At 39.3% G+C, this 12,863-nt stretch overlaps 2 protein-coding genes across 3 annotated transcripts; one reads left to right on the top strand and one right to left on the bottom strand.

Annotated features, from left to right (window-relative positions):
* Positions 1–6,361: 6,361 nt before the first annotated feature.
* On the top strand, positions 6,362–8,807 carry LOC106743421. The gene is made up of 4 exons (XM_014617247.1): positions 6,362–6,418; positions 6,778–7,212; positions 7,621–7,914; positions 8,285–8,807. Exons 1-4 carry the CDS (start codon positions 6,362–6,364, stop codon positions 8,546–8,548), a joined length of 1,050 nt encoding a protein of 349 aa, XP_014472733.1. The 3' UTR covers positions 8,549–8,807.
* A 110-nt stretch (positions 8,808–8,917) lies between these two features.
* LOC106744398 (TBC1 domain family member 10A) lies at positions 8,918–12,605 on the bottom strand. 2 transcript variants are annotated; one of them, XM_014619148.1, is made up of 5 exons: positions 11,748–12,605; positions 11,096–11,258; positions 10,241–10,808; positions 9,683–9,952; positions 8,918–9,547 (listed from the first exon to the last, which is right to left on the bottom strand). In XM_014619148.1, the coding sequence occupies exons 2-5, from the start codon at positions 11,239–11,241 to the stop codon at positions 9,434–9,436; spliced, it is 1,098 nt and encodes a 365-aa protein (XP_014474634.1). In that variant the 5' UTR covers positions 11,242–11,258; positions 11,748–12,605; the 3' UTR covers positions 8,918–9,433. The 2 variants fall into 2 exon arrangements, with proteins under 2 accessions (XP_014474634.1, XP_014474643.1); XM_014619157.1 differs by having other exon boundaries at positions 12,294–12,605.
* Between the last annotated feature and the right edge of the window lie 258 nt (positions 12,606–12,863).

The following is a 12,863-nucleotide window of genomic DNA, read 5'->3' as shown; positions in this document are numbered from 1 at the left end:
TATATATATATATATATAAAATTATCGCGCGCGCCTATATCGCTGTTGCTATTTGTATCGATAAATGGTGTGACAATACTTGTTTCGTGCCCATATTCAAGTTATACACATGCGTTCTCTGCGGAGTCATACGACGTTTCTTCATTTTGTTACCACCCGAGAAAAAAAGATCATATATGAAATTTGCCCATATATGACTCTATGTAATCATATATGTTTTCTTACTCGCACATATCCGCGTACAATTTCACACGATCTTTTTTTTTTACCGTCATCTCAAGAGCGCGAAAGAGGGCGAACGGTTTTTCATACCTTTATATTTTTCATAACGGATAAGTGCTAGCGAATAATGTAACTGTATTAACGACGAGTCATTGTCATTCATTGTCGCGGAGTTGTCATTTCTTCACGCGAACGTGAACGGCGCTCACCGCTCACGTTTATCCATACGTGACTCATTCGTCGTTACGGCTTCCTTTACAACGGTGAATAATGTAATGTAACGCGTAATGATCGTCGATCGATCGAGTAATGTTGTAAAAAAAAAAACGAGCAGGACTTTCGCGCGCACGCAGTTGTCAGCGACGATTTCGGACGCGCGACACAATCATCGAGCGCGTTGTCGTCGTGGCGACTATCGCAGCGCGAATGCACCTTTTCTGCTGCACCCTTAATATTTTACTTTTGCGTATTGTTGATATATATTTTCGCATTTCCGGTTTTTTCGGAGCTGCGACGTGTCGAGGACGAACACGTTCTCGGCGCGCGACTCGAGGACTCGTACGTGCGATCAGTCCGTTTCTTGCAACGAAATCTCTCTCGGTTTCTGTATCGATGATCAGTCTCTGAACATGCCTAATTAATAACNGAGAGAGAGAGAGAGAGAGAGAGAGAGAGAGAGAGAGAGAGAGAGGACGACTCGGCGAGCACTCTGCTGCTTCGATAATTCGTTATCCGTGCGGCGTGTTATCTCTTGTACGCGAGTCTCGTTTGCGTTTGTGGATTTCGAAATGTATCTTCTCTGTATATTCGGCAGCGTCAGACTTTCACGACGTTTAATTCCGGCATAGAAACAAGCGAGACAAAGAGCCGGAGATCCTTCGATAAGTGGAGACGCGCGAGGTAAAACCGATGTAATACTTAATTAGATACGAAGAGAAGTATTGTTTTAAAGAATAGAGTTAAATTTGTATTAATAAATGGAAACGAAAGGCACACGTTGCAAACACGTGTGTGAACGTGACGCAAGACGTGCAAACGAGATTCGTATTCATGTCGATTGTCTTTATGGATCCAGAATGCATGAACGGTCCTGCGAGAAGAAAGAAAAAGAAAGAAGGAAAAGAAAACAGGCGAATCGAGGAAAAAAAATCGGGCCGGAAAGCTTCCTCCCCTATGTGAGGCTGCAATCTTCGAGAGATCGGAGGAGATTCTCCCCCGTCGTCGTCTCACCTCTCTCGATCTTTCTTCTGTTCTTTCTTATGGATTTCTGTACTTCCGACGAAATGAAATAACTGATTTATATATAATAAGAGTCGAGATATACGCCGGAGCCGAAGCTTCTTCCTGTTTAATTTCCAAGCTATGGAACACAAAAAAAGAACTCGATCTCTCCTTTCCGATGAATTCCCGAGTCGATTGATCTCATCTTGTCTGAAAAAAAAAAACATTACAAACGAAACAGAAACGAGATTATAGTTAACACCTGGTATCGAAAAGGTTAATCGTTGTCGCCCGCAAATTTTCATATTTCCACGTGGTAATAATTCCTCGATAAATCTAACGCTATCCTTCCTGGGACTTCCCGCATTACATTCTCATCAGGGTCGGACGAACCCCACGTGTCGTCACCATCACTCTAAATGTAATTCTATTTTTACATTGAACATTTTTACATTCGAAAAAGAAACTGAACCATTTATCCGCGGACAGAAGAAAGGCGATGGTTTGCTTAACTCCCAACAAGTGTCTCGTGAGGTCTGTTGGACCCCGTTTGCGGCTAGGAAGGATGAAACGAATTATTCACACACACATACACACACATATACACATACGCACACCTGTGATGAGAGAGGTACGATAATACATGCTCAGCTATTTAGCGACAAATTCTGATAATGAATGAACTCGATATTAAAATTCCCAATGAAGTGTAGCATTTTGCTTACGTGCAAGATTACATAATAAGAGAAGAAATATCTAAAAGATAAAAAAATATTTAATCGCGGCAGATACTAATATCAAGTTCACTTCAATCTAAATTCTCGATCGATCGAAAAAATCGATCGTCCCCTTTAAGAATAAATAAAATCCGTTTAATGTTCTCTTAACATTTCCTGCAAAAATATTAACAGCACCTGGAGATTCGGGGAACCCAACGGGTGTTTTGTTCATTTCTCCCTGGATTGGAAGTATCCTTTCGTGAGTGACAACTCCTCATGGTGTACACATCAAGAGGTGCACACAACGTATCACACACATCAAGTAGTCTGCTGGAACAGTGTGCGAATGACAGAGGAGAGCGTGAGAACGTGTGCGTGACGTGTGTGTTATGTATTTAAGAGATTTGTAGAGAGAGACGGTGGTTATAAATGTGAAAAAGGAAAAAAAGTGCTCAATCGGATGTTCAAACGCGGCCGTCGATGATCAAGTCGACCGCGAGAGAGAGAGAGAAAGGGGGGGGGGGCAACAAGCGCATCAAGACGCGATGTACTGATCGGGCAACATTCAGATTAACTTGCGACTTATAACTATATAATTATAAAAGTTATAAAGCTATAAAATTATAACTATAAAATAGTTGATTGAACTATGTGCATTAATTGTACATACAAAACTCATACAATTGTCACCTGTGTTGTTATATTTTTCTCCTAGTGGAGGCACGTCCGCACAACAAGCGTCGCAAAAATTCGAGACTAGCACGAAACGTCTCACGTCTCGTTAGCGTCGCCGTTTCCACGTTCGTCGATTATCCCGATACAGGCTCGAATTTTGTAAATTAACGGATAAGGGGAGAGACGGCCACATTAACGGTGAAGTGAAGTGAGTGTGCCGTGGCGTATTATTATTACATTAACATTACGTTCGTACATGATAACTGAGAATACGATTTAAGAGGACACATTTGCATTATATAGTCTTAGATTTTGTATAATATTAAACACACACACACACACATACACACGGAGGAAGAGAAAGGAGAGCGGGGAATCAATCCGGGGGACGGATCGCACGAGGAGATTAATATGTGTCCTGCGCGTAACATATAAGTGTACTGATGAAAGGACGATCGAGATCGAGAACGGAGAAGGTGCCCACCAGGCCTGAATATACGCACATCCACGACAGAGGATTTCTCCTCGAGGAAGTCTGTCCTCTCGGACGGCCCGTCGCGTCCGCCGGAAGCCTGCGAGACACGGCGCTCGTATTTGAATCATTCTTTTGTATTGAAAAAGTTGTAAAGCGATATCGGTACGTACAGTGCACTCGATGTGAAAGGAAATACATGACACAATAACGATGTGAAAGGAAATACATGACACAATAACGAACCGTACATCTCTCTCTCTCTCTCTCTCTCTCTTTCTTTTTCTCTTTCTTTCTCTCTCGTCTTCTCGTCCTAATATTCTCGTCTCTCCTAATCAAATTCCTCGTTCAGCGAAAAAATCATTAATGCCCTCACGAAATTTATCTCTGTTGATTTGATACATCCTGTATAATTGAGAAATTTTCTCCCGAGTATATATAATCAGACAAACAAAAGATGAGGATATCCAATCAAGACAAACAAAAGAGCCAATAAAAGTATATGAATTTTATAGTGCGATAAAAACAAGTGAAATTAATCTTTCATATTAACCCAAAATTGCCTCCAATTAAGTTCTGACGAGGGTCCGACTTAAGACCAAAACGTCTGGACAAATAGATGAACATTCAAATTTCCAAACAATTCAAAGTTGGTTCAAATTTAATTGTTTATTTATTCGACGTTTTTCGGTCCTAAGTCGGACTTTCATCATTTTAATTTGAACTAATTTTGGAATAACACGAAAGATTAATTTTGCTTATTTTTGTTGCACTACAAAGTGCAAAGAATATTAATAAATTACAATACAATAATTGTAATCCGTAATTTTGTCTGACAAACGACACGTTTATATTTTAGAAGTCTACATTAAATTAGAAAAAAATTATTTTCTTCTGTTTTAAATATTTCCTTTCTCCATGTAAATTTCTAGAATGGAGACCTACTATTTTTCAAGCAGAAAATAATAATATCCTTGCTGGGAATATGCCACTTATAAAATACAATACTTTACTTCAGCAGGGTCTTAACGGATGACCTTCTAACGGTCGTACATATCGTTACTGATAATTAAGCAACGGTTCACTGCCTGCAATAAAGGCATCGTGCGTAGCCCCTTATTTAAGAGGATCGCAGTTACCCGCACGATATTTCCAGGAACCTTATTCGAGGGACTCCGCAGCCTGCAAATAAAATCAAATTTGCATAAACAATTTTTTAGTTCACGCACTTCGAATAACGGATAAAGCAGTAGGAAATTTAATGTGGCGATCTGAATAATCCCTGAAAAACTGATTAATCTCTATAAGCGCGTAATATTATTTAATATTAGGTAATATTCTAGGTATATTCTTAGAATATTAGATATAATATTCATATAATATTCTAGGAATATTACGCGCTTATAAGGTTATTATTATTATTATTATTATTAATATATCGAAATTATTTCGAAGCCTTTCCATTGACCACGATAATCACAAAGAAACCGTTCTAATTTCCATTCACCCGATATAGCGAAGTGCAACTTCGACACGGCCGATGAAGATTCGTTGAGCGAATCGGGTTAACTTCCGACACACATTCTGAAATTCCGAAAGTAAATTTGTCCCGTTCGCTCGCGTTGGAACGAGATTGATAAGAACATTAAGAGAGTCCTTCCCCTTTTCGGCGAAATTTAATGAATTCCCCTTCCTCCTCTCCGACGGCTTTGTAAATGTATCAAAGTCAACGAACAAATACATTTGCATGACGATAATATAGATTTTACAGAAAAAAGAATTACGCACTGTTCGATGATGATTGTTGAAAGTGGACCGTCATGGATCATACAATTTAGGTCTTGGGTTTCGAGTACATCCGTTACATTACCCACACGTTACATCGTGCCGAATAAAATACTAGTCTGATGACATCGGAATACGATACCGCTCACAAATAGGTCGACATGGGCGAAGGAAATGTCATTTCCAGGGAAAAATAATTATATATGATTATATATAATTATATAAAATCATATATGAATTTTGCCCATATATGTGGTGTCACATATGTATGATCATATATGTTCATACGAAAAAATCATGTTATGTCATTTAATTAAATGTCGAGATCATGTGCTGTCAGAAGTACAAGTAGCCGGAAATAATATTTCGTTGCATTTATATGCAACTAATAAGTTGCATTCGAACAAATGGAGAATTTATTTTGCTATAAAATTTCCTTGTGTTAAATTTTATGTAATATAATTATGAAGAAAATTGTTTATTATTGTTTAAAGAATATTGTTGCAACTGTTGCAACTGAGTTGACTAATGTACGAAAGACATTCACAATGGATTTAATTATTTCAGACTAACTCCCTTTCTCTCTCTCTCTCTCTCTTTTGGTCAAATTGCTATGATTACTTTAACAGAACGCGAAACATCCGTGAAGTATCCATATTCGATCGCGCAATCACATGGCGGGAATTCGCCGAATATATGGTGGGGAATATGTGTACCGGTAAAGGAAGGTAATTCAGTCCATTCACGGTAGTATCTCGGCAAACCCGCTTGACGATCTACCTCGATCGGGCACGGGAGTTTTCCGCCGTCTTCGAGCCGATACACGTATATACCTCCGCAATAAGGGAGACGCGACATCGTGCACGTTTTACGAATTGTGTGACACACGAATTGTGGGTCGATTTATTTGACTTTTCGATTATCCGGGGCGACTGTGCGCACGCATGCCGAACAACGCGCGCGGAGCTCGCGCTCGTCTTGTACATCTCTCGGTGTGAATAAATTGTTGAAATTAATTTCAACGATACCTTCCCTCATTCAGAAGAAATTCAGTCCTACCATGTATCTTCGATAATTATAAATTATCACAAAAGATAATATTTTCTACGAATAATATTATATTTTGTTTTGTTTTCGGTGCAATGTCGATCGAATGTTCTGTTTGAGCTGAGTTTCATTCAATTAGAAATTGTTATATCATATAGCCGGAAATAATTCAACGGTATAATTTATAAGGTATATAAGTGTCACATTCTTCGAAGTAAAAATGTGCTTCGACTATGTTATCAACGTCATGGAAGCTAGAAGATTTGCTAACAAATACGTAAGATCTTTTGCATCTATGATATTTTGCTATGACAGACGAATATCGATAGATAATAATACGTCTATTTCAATCTACCCGGGAAGAAAGATCATATATGAAATTTGTCCATATATAAATATATAGAAATTATAGTAAAAATGTGCTCTGTTGTTTTATTTTCATACTTTATACCGTTAATTTGCATAAATTAAAATATAGCTTATTTCTTCCAGTACAGTTAAGTAATTTTTTTGAATTATCATTTTCCGTCCCAATACGTAAATATAAATATAAAAAGGGATGAAGTTCAAAAAGGACACAATTTACGATACGAAGTTTGTCGACCGGTGTCAATCAAATTCTCGAATGACGAAAAGAAACCTTTTCCCTCTACAGATGTTAAAAAGTTAGCAAAGCGACTCGACATGAATTCACTGCAGAAATCGCGGAGAAAAGACGAGCCGTTGTCGGGGCTCGTCGTATTAATATCATTAATCATCATCAATGCTGGAACGTGCGGCGCCGAGTCGAGCGGAGAATATCTCCAGAAGGTGATGATCGAGCTTCAGGAATTAAATGTGCCGTCTAACGTGGTGACGCACGATCGTCTGTCAATGAACCCCGATTTTAACCATGCGGATTATCAGGACAGTCGCACTCAGTATAATTCGTATCGCAAGCTCAGCGCCCACAACAATGCCCATCAGGAGTTGCAACCGAATGCGCATCAGAATGTACAGAAGTCGGCTGCGAATCTACCTGCCGAAGACATGGCTCAGTTGGCCTCAAACAATATATTACAGTATTATGCGGTACGTTTCGAGCTTACACGAAATCGGTAAAAATAAGAAACCCGGCAAACAAGAAATCGTTACAACACAACGTTATTACAATATTTTATAACATGTAACGTCTTTAAATATGTAGTTCTTAATGTTGCATACAACGTTGACAATATTTGGATCGGAACATTAAAGATAATGTTTCTACGTCATAATTTTAATATTTAAAAATATAATATTATTAAGTAACAGTTTAAAAACATTTCTGAAATATTATGTCAAAATGTTCGAGTTTGTGCATCAAATGTTAAAAAAGAGACCCTTAAAATTCACTAAAACTCCTAGGCAACATGTGTTATGGCAATGTGTGTTACGATGTGTGTTATGGCCGAGGACTGTAACATTCGGAAGGACATCAAAACAGGAAATATGTCGCAGGTGCGAGATTCAGACGCCACTGCCGCCAATTATCCCAAGGTGAAGCAGCCGGAGCAACCGCTGGCGTATACACGAATGGATCTCGCGGCATTGTACAAGAAGGCCTTGGAAAGAGGGTCAGCGATCAGCCTGTCAGCGTTGGCACAGACGTTGAACGCCGCAGGCGGCGGCAACGTGCCGCAGGTCAGCACCCAGCTGCGATTGCCGCTTAAATACCCGATGTATAACTATTACTTCTTTCCGCTGAAGAGCTTCGCGTCCGAGCTGCAGAGAGACCATCACCAAACCAGTGCGGTAAGCGAAAAGACACAGTTTTGTTCTTCGGTGGCGAGAGAACCTGTTGCTGCCGCCACGTCTCGTCCGTTAGACGTGCGATTTCTCTCTCTCTCTCTCTCTCTCTCTTTCTCTCTCGGCGTAACAGATCCTTTTGCACGCAAAAAGTATGCTCCAACGAGGATGCGAGTCATTACAAACAAGGACGATCGTAGCGACTACTACTTAATAACTCGAAATTTCACGAAATCTGTGAAGCGCTTTGTAAGAATTACTTCAATCAATTATTAATACGCGGGGAAACTTATTGTAATTTTAATAATATACAAATGTTATCGCCATAAGTGGCGATCAGACCACATAAATGGAGAAATGTTCTTCTTCTTTGCAGATTGGACCGATATATGCAGCTACCGAAAATATGGAGAACACGGAGAACGGTAGTCAGAAGCAGCTCGTGAATCCGCTGTTTGTGGCAATCGGCACCTTCATCAGCATGGCGCTCCTCTTCATGATGGGCGTGTTATTTCTGCCGAAATTGCCGCACTTTCAGCTGTTTAACGCGCGCGTAGTCGACGACGACTTCCAGCGTTTAACTGCCTTCGTGACGAATGCCATGGACAGCGATATGTTGAAGAAATTTCCGCGCAGCTAGTTCTCGCGTGTGACAATGTGCGCAATCAAAACTGTACATTCCGTGCCTTTACCATCGAAGTTCGGTAATATATGTTAAAGTTCACGAGACAAAGACGTTCTTCGACGCTTACGTGCGACAAAAGATTGCAAAAGATTTTCAGTGTACATAATAAATAAATGATGTTGGAAGACGAAGAGTGAAGAAACGCGGAAATATCGATATATGTATATAACGCAAACAATTACTGGCATGCGTTTTCTCGCTTCTGACGTCACTAAACAAGAACAGTCACAGCGACCATATCCCGGAGCCTCAAGTATATTACATCCGAATTCGCGATCATTGGAGGACAAAACAAGATCAACGATTAACGAAAGATAATATTTATTTCTAGTAACATTATCATATAGATTTTATTTAAAAATGCGACAGATTTTTGTACATAAATATCGATAATGCAATCGCGAGGATCATTATCGCTAGCTACAAATATACCGATGAGAAAATACCGTTAAGTTAGTAGTAGTAACTATGTGAGTCTATAAATATTGTGCTCTCTTTATAATACGCGTACACTATTGTAATAAAGGAAGTAAAGATAAATAATGTACTCCAACTGCTCGAGGAATGTGGACATGTGTATATGTGTGTGTGTGTGTGTGTGTGTATGTGTGTGTGCGAAGTGTACGAAAATTACTTTCTGCCTTGCAAGTATACGTACCTACGCGCTTGTTTTTCTCGTTAGATCTTCCAATTCTGTTCAACATGCGATAACTTCTAAACATTCAAACTGTAGAATCTGTGTGCGGTATCAGAAGAACGGAAGGGAAGGCACACTTTGGGACAGTATACAGTTAATTGTATATATTTCGCCCCATATTTTTCCGCCTAACTATTCAACGGTCAGTCAGTTCGGTTGGTAGTAGAAAGAGCCGCTTGATCCGCTGCTTTCCTCCTCAATAGTTGTCTCTGATGTTCGTACTCGAAATCCTCCTCGCTTAAATTCAACCTCTGAATCTGCAACATTGCATCACAACAGTGTGTAAACAAAATTGTTATCTCTTACAATTTTGATTCAGTGGACATTTTTACACGACTTTGAAATATATAAAAATGCTAACGATATCTACGTCAGGAAAAAAAAAAGTTTACCTGATAAACCAAAGCCTCTTCCTCCATGATATTCTGAGGTGGATTTCTTAGGACTTGGAGAGTTTCGTAAGTCGTCGGACAACGTTTAGCAAGCGACGAGCGACCCAAACTACCCTTCAATAATACCAGACCAACTTTGAAAATCACTTTCACGCCCTCGCAGAGAAACATGTCCCATACGCGTAAGATACTCTCCCACGGCAAAGTTCGCGTGTAAACACACAAAAACCACTCGGTCATATACAAGATCGGTTCCATTTTTTGCTTTTTCTAAAACAGCAAACAGCGATATAAATATTTCCACACAATTGCACGAATTACAATTACACAAAAGCCTACGGCAATACAATCGGATCTGTCATTCGTGTCGCCATTCGTTAGAAAAATACTGCGAAATTATTTTTTTCGAAAAACCAAAAAATATTTACATTGTACAATGGCATTCTCCTTCTGTCATTACGCTCATAAAAATAATCACGGTAAAGTTTTCCCACGCAAAAGTGTCGAAAATAAGTGAAATTCAATCGCATCGCTATGATTACATTCGTTTGTACTAACTAAGTGTTTGTATGCGACGGGAGAGATTCTCTTGAGAAGAGCAAACAGGATGTCCCCGTCGCGCAACAACGTTTCCATGCCTTGGCTGTAATAGCCGACGAGGTACTTGTCGCATATCGCTACGAGACACCAGAACGCCTGTACCGCCGGCATGTGCATCAGCAGGAACGCAGCTATGGGTGCTTGGGCTTGGCAATAACCCACTTTGCTGTTCAAGATGGAATACGCCTTGAGCACTTGGAACAGTTCTTGCTGGCCGGGTGCATTTTCCACGAACATCTCATGATGAGGGAACTGACGATGGAGATCCTTCTTAATATCTTCTATGTATTTGGGATCTCCGGGCCTTTTGATGAGCTCCTCGTACAGGTTCGGGTTCTCATTCATCAACAGCTGACCTCCGCAAAGGTTCAACCAGGCGCGCAATCTCACGGAAGGTGGTATACCTTTGCGACACCTCTCACGGACCTTGCGATAGTTTGCGGTCATGAAAATGCTCCAATTGTTCAACATCTGTATCCATTTTCTCTCTCTCCGTAGTATCACATCGGGTGGTACAGCTTGTTTTCTGCAATTAATAGTATGTTACGTTATCAAAGTAATTCGTCCTCATCTTCACTAATTAATATCAATTTTATTCATCGACATTTATACAACTACTGAAGAATATCACTTGTTGACCAAAAGATACATGTCCAGTCAACTATTGTTATATAGTTGATTGTTTACTACGATATATCAAAATATGTTAGAATTATATTATGGTTCTTATTAGCTATTTCTTTTTATATTTAAGTTTGAGCCTTTAAGAAGATCTGTATTTAACATTTATAATATGAGAATACATAGTATCACCTTTCAGGACTATATTGAGAACCGCCCAAAAACCCATGGCGATCAGGTACAGTGGAGATCACCGAGCCATGGTATATGCTACTGGCTTCTGACTCCGTTTCCCCATTCAGTTCCTCCTCGTCATTATGTGACACGGAAGCAGCCATAGCATCTTTCTACTTCTCTGTGAAATATCACTTATTATTGTAAACATTAATATTTAAACATTGAAAAAGCTATAACAGATGTTATCATAATTATAGTCATATGATTATAGTATACCAATAGTTTCAGTCACACGATATCACTACATATACATTATAGTATATTACGGTTACAGTTGCATACATTTTCATAATTATAGTTATATAAAATATGTATAATTTCACAATTATCACATTATCAAGAATATACATTATATCATTATTATGATATAATACAATCATATATACATATATATATATATATATATATATCTTCTTTAGATATATCTCATTACATCATTATTAAATATAATAATTTTGATAGCAAAAGAAATATTGTGTCATTAAATTACAATACGGTGAAACAAAAATTATGCACAATTTCTTCTTTTAAATATATATAATCGCATTCAGATAATATTATATTATAATATTAAAAATACAATTATTCCATATAAAATACATGATACCTCAAAACAACACGAATAACACGTCGAAATGATGGCGTTCTACTAAGGGACCCGTCCGATTTATATACACGTGAAATATTCATTCAACAATCCGCTACTTCGCCGACAGGATATCTTGTAATTGCTTCATCGCACGCTACATACCGTTGCGCGCATATTTACGCCTACCTCGCAAATGACAGTTTCAGACGTTTGTGCGAGAATCGAATCTGGAATCACGTCGGGAAGAGAGGATCGAATCCTTATTTCCCGTCTCATAAATATGCAGGAAGTGCGGCAAGATACAGTTCGCAAATGTGCGCCGCGACGATTAATTCGCGTCGAGAATTTCGCGTTACGGTGGGGGAGGGCGGTCCGAAGCGACGACGAGATATTCTTTCGTTTCTTCCACGAAAGACCGCGTGTAATCGGACGCACGACACCCAATGCAAATATTTACACGCGCAACCACGCGAGCGCAATTACGAAACACGACGGAGCGCGTCCTTACACGTCCGCGGGAGATGGGCGTCTCTTCGCCGCAGGGGAATAACGACAGATACTTGCCGCGAATCTCCGTCGAATTTGACATCTCGAAATATCACAGGCGCTTTCACAATTATTACTCGATTAGACGCGCCGCACTCATATATGCACACGTGTACTGTGTATATGTGTGTGTGTGTGTGTGTATATGTATATGGTACTTATATAAATGTCATGATGTGTGTGTATATACGTCGTGTATAAACAATTGGTCTGTTTTTTATAGCTGCATTGCCGAATTAGTGCAATAAGTTGAAGTAAAACAAGTACATGTTCCCTCACTTCGACTTACTGCAGCAGTTCAGCAGCGCAGCTATAAAGAACAGACCGAATGGTTGCGTTCAGCGGAAGAAGCGATCAATGAGCATGATTATTGGTCTTTACTGTTAGATCCCTAAAGTTAGATCAATTACGTTGACGAACCGTTGTGCAACTGTTGTGTTCGTTGAAAGCAACCAATTATGCGTCTGACTTGAGCTCAATTTGTCTCGCACATGCTGAAAGAATCGTTCTATTTTCTTTCAACATGTAAAAGAGAATTCACACCTTTATGGGAAAGCAGGAGCCAATCAGAACTCGCGCTGATAGTAA

The sequence above is a fragment of the Dinoponera quadriceps genome, unplaced genomic scaffold, assembly GCF_001313825.1.
Source record: "Dinoponera quadriceps isolate SergipeBrazil2010 unplaced genomic scaffold, ASM131382v1 scaffold9, whole genome shotgun sequence".
Lineage (NCBI taxonomy): Eukaryota > Metazoa > Arthropoda > Insecta > Hymenoptera > Formicidae > Dinoponera > Dinoponera quadriceps.
The sequence above is the reverse complement of the archived record's forward strand: the minus strand, read 5'-3'. Positions and strand labels throughout refer to the sequence as shown.